General features: G+C 47.9%; 1 protein-coding gene across 4 annotated transcripts in view; it reads right to left on the bottom strand.

Annotated features, from left to right (window-relative positions):
- Window positions 1-10,251, bottom strand: part of DNAJB5 (DnaJ heat shock protein family (Hsp40) member B5) — a 53,625-nt gene that overhangs the window by 11,937 nt on the left and 31,437 nt on the right. For all 4 annotated transcript variants that reach the window (XM_060761159.2, XM_060761156.2, XM_060761158.2 and 1 more), the window contains exons 2-3: window positions 9,027-9,277; window positions 1,092-1,693 (exon numbers count right to left, since the gene is read on the bottom strand). In XM_060761159.2, coding sequence (XP_060617142.1) covers window positions 1,092-1,693; window positions 9,027-9,237 — 813 coding nt within the window. In that variant the 5' untranslated portion in view covers window positions 9,238-9,277. The remainder of the gene's footprint in view (window positions 1-1,091; window positions 1,694-9,026; window positions 9,278-10,251) is intronic.

Raw genomic sequence — 10,251 nt, 5'->3', positions numbered from 1 at the left:
AACTTCATTTTGTTAGTTTTGGCCCATCATCTCTCTAATCTGTCAAGATCGTTTTGAATTCTGCTCCTGTCCTCTGGAGTCTTGGCTATCCCTCCCGATTTGGTGTCATCTGCAAACTTGATGATCCTGCCTTCTAACCCTTCATCTAAGTCATTAATAAAGATGGATGGATCAACTCCATCCCTCCTGGCCTTCAGAAAAAAATTTAAATTGTGGTTTTGGGACCAGGTCTTCGGGCAGCAGACGTAATTTGCGCCATAATGGACACTGACTGGAATGGCGTTGCGGCAGATGACATTGTGACTTTGTCGAAGGCTTTCATGGCTGGAATCACTAAGTTCTTGTGGGTTTTTTCGGGCTATATGGCCATGTTCTAGAGGCATTTCTCCTGACGTTTCGCCTGCATCTATGGCAAGCATCCTCAGAGACCTCACCCTCTGAGGATGCTTGCCATAGATGCAGGCGAAACGTCAGGAGAAATGCCTCTAGAACATGGCCATATAGCCCGAAAAAACCCACAAGAATTGTGACTTTGTTTTATTGTTTGAATTAATGCAATATGTACTGGTTTTAATGATTGTTTTGTACTTCATTGCGTTATATTATTGTAATTGTGATGTAGCATTCTTGTCCTGGCAAATGGAGCTCGTGAATAATAATAATAATAATAATAATAATAATAATAATAAACCTTTATTTATACCCCGCTACCATCTCCCGCAGGACTTGGTGCGGCTTACAAGAGGCCGAGCCCAAATACAGCAAAAACAAAAAACACAACAACAACAATACAATAATAAATAACTCATAGCAAAGCAAAACAATAACAGAAATCACAACGCAATTGTGTTAGTAAAGTGTATATTCCTTGTTTAGGGAAAAATGTGGACCATGTTTCGTGTGTACTAGAACTAAAATTATTGTTATTAAGGCCACTCACCCAACAAGGGTTATGGGCCCAGTTGAAGTCCAAAACACTTGGAGGGAGGGCCAAAGTTTGCCCACACCTGCACTAGTGCCTCAGCCCTCTCTCCACCACCACTTGCCCACTTGAACCCCACTCAGTTCCCACTCTTCATCCCAGAACTCACCTCTTTAAGACTGATCATGGCCGTGTAGATGATGTTCGTGCCGTCCCGCCTGAAGTGAGCGTGCGGCTTGTCCTTCAGGATGAAGACGATGTCGGCGGGGATGTTGTCCGGCGTGGCGTCTCCTTCCTTGGGGAATGTGATCTTGGTGCCCTCTTTCCAGCCGCGCTTGATGACGATGTTCAGGATCTTGTCCTCCGTCCGCATCGTCCTCCCGTCCGGGTTCAGCCGCCGGCGCGTGATCTTCATGCGCTTGGTGGCCCCGTGGTAGATCTCCTCCAGGGAGACCTTCAGCTCGTGCACCACGGGCGGGTCCTGCACCTTCCGGCGCATGTGGATGGGCTCCGGGTGCCGCCGGTGCACCCCGTTGAGGCCGTTGAAGCCGAAGCGGCCGAAGGCGCTGAAGGGGTCGTCGTTGTCGTCGTCCACGTCCATGTCGTCGTGGTCGAAGCCGTTGAACACCCGAGAGCGCCCGCTGGTGAAGAAGATGTCAAAGGGGTTGGATCCCCCAAAGAAGGAGGCGAAGGTGGCATGGGGGTCCCCGTGGAAGGTGTAGTGGAAGGTGTTCCCGGGGGTGCCAGAGGAGCCGCCCCCTGTTTTGAGCCCTGGAAAGAGAACACAGGAGAAGAGAAAGAGAGAGAGAGAGAGAGAGATACATCAATGATGAGTGCAAGAACCAAGGCCTAACAAATACTCTGGACACACTGTTAAGAGAAGCAGTGCAGGGTCTTCTTCACACACAGAGAGTTTTGTTATTGCGTTAAATGTCAGATCCTGTGGCATCCTGGGATATGGTTTGTTAAGCCATTGCCAGAGTATTCTAAGTAACTCACCAAAACTACAAAACCCATATTCCACTTGATGCAGCTGTCAAAGCAATACCAAAGTATAGTGTGAATGAGGGTCAAGATTATGGGGAGTGATATACACATAAGTCCAAGATATGGAATGTCAGATATATTAAACATTAACTTTTTTTTTGTCATGTCAGGAGTGACTGCAAGTCGCTCCTTGTGTGAGAGAATTGGCCGTCTGCAAGGACGTTGCCCAGGGATAATTTGATGTTTTTATCATCCTTGTGGGAGGCTTCTCTCATGTCCCCACATGAGGAGATGGAGTTGACAGAGGGAGCTCATCCGCCTCTCCCCGGATTCAAACCTGCGACCTGTCAGTCTTCAGTCCTGCTGGCACAGGGGTTTGACCCACTGCGTCACATTTTAATTACAAAAATGTGAGTTAAGCACTGAAAGGGTTAAATGGATACAATGACTCAGCAAACGCTGCAGTTCAATATAAGCAGGTGTGACTGTAGCTTAGTTGCAGTCAGTCTGTGAGAGGTCTCTGTGGGAGAAGGGCCACAGCGTGTTAGTAGGCCTCAGTATAAGTAGGCCTCAGTGTGAGAGAGGCATCAGTCTGAGAGAGGCCTCAGTGTGAGGTAAACCTCAGTGTTAGTAGATCTCAATGTGAGTCAGGCCTCAGTGGGAGAAGCTCCAGAGTGAAGGCTGCTGTGTGTAAAAGGCAACTGTGTGAAGTTCCTATGTAAGTTCAGTGTGAGAGGAAGCTCAGTGAGAGCTTAAATGGCTGAGGAGGGAAAAGGAAACGGTCTGAGGCTGTTAGGAATTGTGGGAATTGGAGTCCAAAACACCTGAAGGGCCAAAGTTTGCCCATGCCTGTTTTGAAGCATGTGGCCATTGGATCAAGAGGAGCAACTCTGCAGATCTGGTACCCTCCAGACTGCAATGTGCTACAATTCTAATGAGAGTAGCCAGCTTATCAGTTCGAAAAATTCCCAGTTCGTGGATGGTTCTGCTGCTGTTGCATTTCCCCAAAGCTTCAAGCAAGGAGATCCAGTCCTTGTTGGACGAGTGGGCTTAATAACAAAAGACCCTCCTCATAAATGTAGAGCAGAGTAACTTATGAGCAGCAGCGTGACCCAGCACCAGTACCCAAAAGTGATAACAAACACACAGACCAATGTTATATCTTCCTTAGGAGGCTTTTCTTTATAGCAAAACAATATGGTCGCACTATTTAAGAACAAGGTTTCCATAACGTTCTTTATGCTTCCTTCTTTGCTTCCACGCTGGGCTTCTTTCTCATACAGATAAACAGCTTTGCTCTCACTGAGCTTCCAGGCCTTCTCACACTGAGACCTATTAACTCTGAGGCCTAACTCACATTAAGGCTTAGTAACACTGAAGCCTAAAGTATCACACTGAGGCCTCTCTCAGACTGATACCTCTCTCATATTGAGGTGAACTAACACTGAGGCCTACTTATACTGAGGCCTATTAACATGCTGAGGCCCTTTTCCACAGAGACCTGCTCCAGAGACCTGCCCTACCCTTTTCCTGCTCTCTCTTTCCTCCAGAAGGCAGAGACAAGCTTATTTAGGCAGGACTTTGGCTCCTCACTTAAACGCAGCCTTTTTGTTGGAATGTGGGATGTTTGAAATGGTTCTGGCCCAACTTAGGTGTCTGAACGCATCTCCCCTTATGAACCTTCCAGAACTTTAAAATCGTTTGGGGAGGCCCTGCGCTCAATCCCACCCTCGTCACAAGCACAACTGGCGAGGACAAGAGACGGGGCCTTCTCAGTGACGGCCCCTTGGCTATGGAACGTCCTCCCTAGGGATATTAGATCAGTCCCCTCCCTTTTAACATTCTGGGCACCACAATTCAAGAGAGATATTGACAAGCTGGAATGTGTCCAGAGGAGGGCGACTAAAATGATCAAGGGTCTGGAGAACAAGCCCTATGAGGAGCGGCTTAGGGAACTGGGCATGTTTAGCCTGAAGAAGAGAAGGCTGAGAGGGGATATGATAGCCAGGGAGGAAGGAGCAAGCTTGTTTTCTGCTTCCCTGGAGACTACGATGCCATGGAACAATGGCTTCAAACTACAAGACAGGAGATTCCATCTGAACATGAGGAAGAACTTCCTGACTGTGAGAGCCATTCAGCAGTGGAACTCTCTGCCCCGGAGTGTGGTGGAGGCTCCTTCTTTGGAAGCTTTTAAGCAGAGGCTGGGTGGCCATTTGTCAGGGGTGATTTGAATGCAATATTCCTGCTTCTTGGCAGAATGGGGTTGGACTGGATGGCCCATGAGGTCTCTTCCAACTCTTTGATTATATGATTCTATGATTCTATGATTCCAGAGGAAAGTCAAAACTTGGCTTTTTCAGCAAGCGTTTGCAAGCACAGCGTGACTGGCATAGGAAATGGAACGATTAGACGATGTGATAGGCCAATGTTTTCAGTAAAGACATGCTAATGGTATATGTTTATTTTAATGTTGCTATGGTTTTATAATATTTTAATGTTTTAATTGTATTTTATGGTCTTGGTACCAATCTGTGAATAGCCCCGAGTCGCCTGCAGGCTGAGAGGGACGGTATATAAATATCCAGGTGCAGTTTGAAGGAGGATGCACCATGGACGATGGGACTTGCAATACCTGCACTCCCTTCCTAAGACCATTACAACTGCCAACAATGATGGATCAGGACCACAATTTACACAGAGAGCCCGCATAACCCACTCTACATCCTGGTGCGGTTTGGAAGAATTTGACAATGGATGATGGGACTTGCAGTCACTTCACTCACTTCCTGAGACCACTGAGACCCTCGCCAATGACTAATCAAGAATAAACTTGGCACATGGAGCTTCAATGACCCACTCAACATCCTGGTGCAGTTTGGAGGAGGACAGACCATGGATGATGGGACTTCAAGTACCTCCACTCCCTTTCGAAGATTGCTGCAACCCTCTTCTAATGACCAATCAAGACCAAACTTGACACACAGAGCCCCCATGATCCACTCTACACCCTGCTGCAGTTTGAAAGAGGATGGACTTTGGATGATGGGACTTGCAGTACCTTCACTCACTTACCGACACCACTGACACCCTCATCTAATGACTGATAAAGACCAAACTTGACACACAGAGCCCCCATGACCCACTCTATATCCTGCTGCTGTTTGTAGGAGGATGGGCCATGGATGATGGGACTTCAAGTACCTTCACTCACTTACTGAAAATAATGCAGCCGTTATCCAAAGACCAATAAAGACCAAACTTGGCATACAGAACCGCCATTACCCACTTTCTCTAATAACCCGGGCAACGCCGGGTCCCCAAGCTATAGTAAATAAAAATAAATAAAAATAATTGGATCCCTTTAAACTAGGTTTCTAATGTGCTGTTAACTGCAGCTATGGAGTGTTTTTAATAGAACCGTTTGTTTAATTCCCACGTTGCCAGGACAGAGGAGAAACAAGCCAGAGAGACAAGCCAAGGACAGGTCAGCAGTTTCTGGGTCCCTTTTTAGCAGCCGGCCTGAAGCAGGGAGGCTTTGAATAGCAATGGAGTTGGACTGCGGCCCCGTTCCCCAGCCCCCTCTACCCCCCCCCCCAGTTGGTGGGAAATAAACATGTCACATAGAGCTCAATGCCTCAGCCTTCTCCCGCATTTTGCCACCCCTAAGTGCTCAAATGGACTCTTGCTGACTGTTTGATTTCCCCTTCCAGGAACGTCACTTCTTTCCTCAAGAAACCGGAGAACGGCTTTTAGCTGAAATTGCAGCAATTATGCCTTGCGCCTGTCACAGATGTGACATAATTATGCTTCGGAGAGCACAGTCGGTGCACTCTCTCTCTCTGCAAACCTACTCTTGGAATGCAACCCTTCCCCCTTCTCGTGTCCGCTGTTTAAACCAGTGTTTCTCAACCAGGGGGTCGGGACCCCTGGGGGAGGTCATAAGGGGGTTTCAGAGGGGTCCCCAAAGTTCATCAGCAAACACAGTATTTTCTGTTGGTCATTGGAGTTCTGTGTAGGAAGTTTGGCCCAATTATATCATTGGTGGGCTTCAGAATGCTCTTTGATTGTAGGTGAACTATAAATCCTAGCAACTACAACTCCCAAATTTCAAGGTCTATTTCCCCCAAATTCCACCAGTGTTCGCATTTGGGTATATTGAGTATCCGTGCCAAATTTGGTCCAGATCCATCATTGTTTGTGTCCAAAGTGCTCTCTGGATGTAGGTGAACTACAACTCACCTCATTACTGAGGTGAGTTGTAGTGCTCTCTGGATATAGGTGAGCATCGAAGTGCTCTCTGGATGTAGGTGAACTACAACTCACCTCATCATTTTTTGTGTCCAAAGTGCTCTCTGGATGTAGGTGAGCATCCAAGTGCTCTCTGGATGTAGGTGAACTACAACTCACCTCATCATTGTTTGTGCCCAAAGTGTTCTCTGGATGTAGGTGAACTACAACTCATATCATCATTGAGGTGAGTTGTAGTGCTCTCTGGATGTAGGTGAGCATCCAAGTGCTCTCTGAATGTAGGTGAACTACAACTCACCTCATCATTGTTTGTGTCCAAAGTGCTCTCTGGATGTAGGTGAACTACAACTCCAAAACTCAAGGTCAATGCCCACCAAACCCTTCCAATATTTTCTGTTGGTCATGGGAGTTGTGTGTGCCAAGTTTGGTACAATTCCATCACTGGTGGAGTTCAGAATGCTCTTTGATTGTAGGTGAACTATAAATCCCAGCAACTACAACTCCCAACTGTCAAGGTCTATTTCCCCCCAAACTCCACCAGTGTTCACATTTGGGCATATTGAGTATCTGTGCCAAATTTGGTCCAGATCCATCATTGTTTGTGTCCAAAGTGCTCTCTGGATGTAGGTGAACTACAACTCCAAAACTCAAGGTCAATGCCCACCAAACCCTTCCAGTGTTTTCTGTTGGTCATGGGAGTTCTGTGTGCCAAGATTGGTTCGATTCCATCATTGGTGGAGTTCAGATTGGGAGGGAGCTTGATTTTGTCATTTGGGAGTTGTAGTTTCTGGGATTTATAATTGATCTATAATCACAGAGCACACACCTGAATTTGCACAATTCAGATAAGTGGCTTATTCCAGGTTGGGGCCAATTTCCCCTGGGGCAAATCCTAGCTGATGCAGCTAATGAAGGCAAGTGCGATTCCCAGCTTCCTTCCTCCCCAAAAGCAAAAAAAGGAAGGTCTGCGGGATGGTCCCGGCCTTTGCCAGGCGGACGAGGATTGCTTATGAAACCGGGAGCGATGACTAAAATTGGGAAAGGCTCTGACACACGCGTCGCGGTGCACAAACAGGGCAGCATGTACTGAAAAGGAAGCAGAAGAGAGGCAGAAGCCCGGCCTCTGGGACGCAGCTTTAACCCACAGATCCCTGAGCACACACCCTTTGCTACCCAGCAAAACCTATTCCTGGACTGCAACTCCCAGCAATCCTCGAGATAGATAGATAGATTACATAGAGATAGGGAGATAGATAGGTAGATAAATAGATTGACTGATAGATCAGGAGGACTGCTGGGAGTTGCAATCCAAGAATAGGTAGAGAAGGAAGGAAGGGGAGAAGGAGGAAGGGAAAGAAAAGGGGGGAGGAAGGGAAGAGGAAGAGAAGGAGGGAAGGAAGGAGAGAAGGAGAGAAGAAAAGGGAAGGAAGGAAGGGAAGAGGAAGAGAAGGAAGGTAGGAAGAGAATTAGGGAGGGAGGGAGGGAGGGAAGGAAAGAAAAAAGAAAGAAAGAAAGAAAGAAAGAGGGAGGGGCAGAAAAGGGGGGAAGGAAGGGAAGGGGAAGAGAAGGAAGGAAGGAAAGAGAGAAGGAAGGAGAGGAAGAAAGAAAGAAAAGGAGAGAAAGAAAAGAAAAGAAAAGGAAGAAGGAGGGAGGGAGGATGGAAGGAGAGGAAGGGACAGAAAAGGGGGAAGGAAGGGAAGAGGAAGAGAAGGAAGGAAGGAAAGAGAGAAGGAAGAAGAGGAAGGAAGGAAGGAAGGAAGGAAGGAAGGAAGGAAGGAGAGAAGGAAAGAGGGAGGGAAGGAAGGAAAGAGGGAGGGAAGGAAGGGAAGAGGAAGAGAAAGAAGGAAGCAAAGAGAGAAGGAAGGAGAGAAAGGAAGGAAGGAAGGAAGGAAGGAAGGAAGGAAGGAAGGAAGGAGAGAGAGAAAGAGGGACAGAAAAGGGGGGAAGGAAGGGAAGAGAAGGAAGGAAGGAAGGAAGGAAGGAAGGAAGGAGAGAAGGAAGGAGAGGAAGGAAGGAAGGAAGGAAGGAAGGAAGGAAGGAAGGAGAGAAAGAGGGAGGGACAGAAAAGGGGGAGGGAAGGGAAGGGGAAAAGAAGGATGGAAGGAAAGAGAGAAGGAAGGAAAGGAAGAAAGAAAGAAAGAAAGAAAGAAAGAGAAGGAGAGAAAGAAAAGAAAAGAAAAGGAAGAAGGACGAAGGAAGGAAGGAAGGAAGGAAGGAAGGAAGGAAGGAAGGAAGGAAGGAAGGAGAGAAAGAGGGAGGGACAGAAAAGAGGGGAGGGAAGGGAAGGGGAAGAGAAGGATGGAAGGAAAGAGAGAAGGAAGGAAAGGAAGAAAGAAAGAAAGAAAGAAAGAAAGAAAGAGAAGGAGAGAAAGAAAAGAAAAGAAAAGAAAAGGAAGAAGGACGAAGAAAGGAAGGAAGGAAGAGAAGGAAGGGAAGAGAAGGAAGGAAAGAGAGGAAGGAAAGAAAGAGAGAAGGAAGGAGAGAAAGGAGGGAAGGGAGAGAGAGAGAGAGAGAGAGAGAGAAGGAAGGAGAGAAAAGAAAAGAAAAGAAAGAAGAAGCCCAGCCTCTGGGATGCCGCGAGGGACACAGCTTTAACCTTCAGATAACTGAGCAAACACCCTTCCCTCCCATTTGCCCCCCAGCAAAACCCAAAAAGGAGCAAACCCTCCCAGTCAACGAATGCCAGTGTGCCTGGGAAATACATTCACAAACAAGCACATGCTTGAATTTGCCTATTGCTGCACGGAGAGGGAAAAACAACACCAAGAGCCTAGTATTTGCCCTGAATGAATGACCAGTGTTTTGCTTTTCTCCTTGCCTGGGAAGCCCCAAAAACAGCACAGGTGGGGCTCCCGGGCATTTCGCTTACCTTCTTCCCCGTATTGGTCATAGACCGCCCGCTTCTTGGGGTCGCTCAGGACGTCATAGGCCTCAGCAATCTCCTTGAACTTGTCCTCCGCGTTGGGGTCCTTGTTCTTATCCGGGTGGTACTTCAGGGCCATTTTCCGGTAGGCTTTCTTGATCTCGTCTTCGTTGGCTCCGGATTGGATCCCCAGGGCCTTGTAATAATCCTTCCCCATGGTGGAGACCGTCCCAGTCCCAGCCGCCGACTCTTTATTCCTGGGAGAAGGGAGGGAAAAGAGAGGGAAGGAAAGAAAGAAAAGAAGATGAGGGTCAGAAAAGACCAACGTTCTGCAATTCAAGCAAAAGGATCTGGAATCTGGACCTGGCGAGTCTGAAACCTTGGACCTGTCCTTCACCTTCTGCATAAGCTCTCGGTTGTTTGCATTGCGCATTATGAACCTGGGCTACCAAGCAAAAGACCTGGGAAGCCCCCAAGACTTGCAGATCCAGAACCTTGGACCTGGTCTTGGCCTTCTGTGTACACTCTCGGTTGTTTGCGTTGCATACCACGAACCTGGGCTACCAAACACAAGTCCTGGGAAGCCTCCAAGACTTGCAGAAACCTATCTGCACCCTGGACCTGTCCTTGGCCTACTGCGTACACTCTCAGTTGCTTGCGTTGTGCACCACGATCCTGGCCTACCAAACGAAAGACCTGGGAAGCCACTAAGACTTGCAGATCCAGAATCTTGGACCTGTCCTTGGCCTTCTGCATACGCTCTTGGTTGTTTGCGTTGCACACCACAAACCTGGGCTACCAAACACAATTCCTGAGAATCCCCCAAGACTTGCAGATCCAGAACCTTGGACCTGTCTTTGGCTTTCTGCATACGCTCTCGGTTGTTTGCGTTGCACGCCACAAACCTGGGCTACCAAACAAAAGTCCTGGGAAGCTCCCAAGGCTTGCAGACCCAGAACCTTGGACCTGTCCTTGGCTTTCTGCATACACTCTCAGTTGTTTGCGTTGTGCACCACGAACCTGGGCTACCAAACACAAAACCTAGGAAGCCCCCAAGACTTGCAGATCTAGAACCCTGGACCTGTTCTTGGCCTTCTGTGTACGCTCTCGGTTGTTTGCATTGCGAACCACAAACCTGGGCTACCAAATACAAGTCCTGAGAAGCCCCCAAGACTTGCAGATCTAGAACCCTGGACCTGTCCTTGGCCTTCTGCATATGCTCTCGGTTGTT

This window comes from Anolis sagrei, chromosome 2, assembly GCF_037176765.1.
Source record: "Anolis sagrei isolate rAnoSag1 chromosome 2, rAnoSag1.mat, whole genome shotgun sequence".
Classification (NCBI taxonomy): Eukaryota; Metazoa; Chordata; class Lepidosauria; order Squamata; family Dactyloidae; genus Anolis; species Anolis sagrei.
This window is presented reverse-complemented; position numbering and strand designations above follow the sequence as displayed.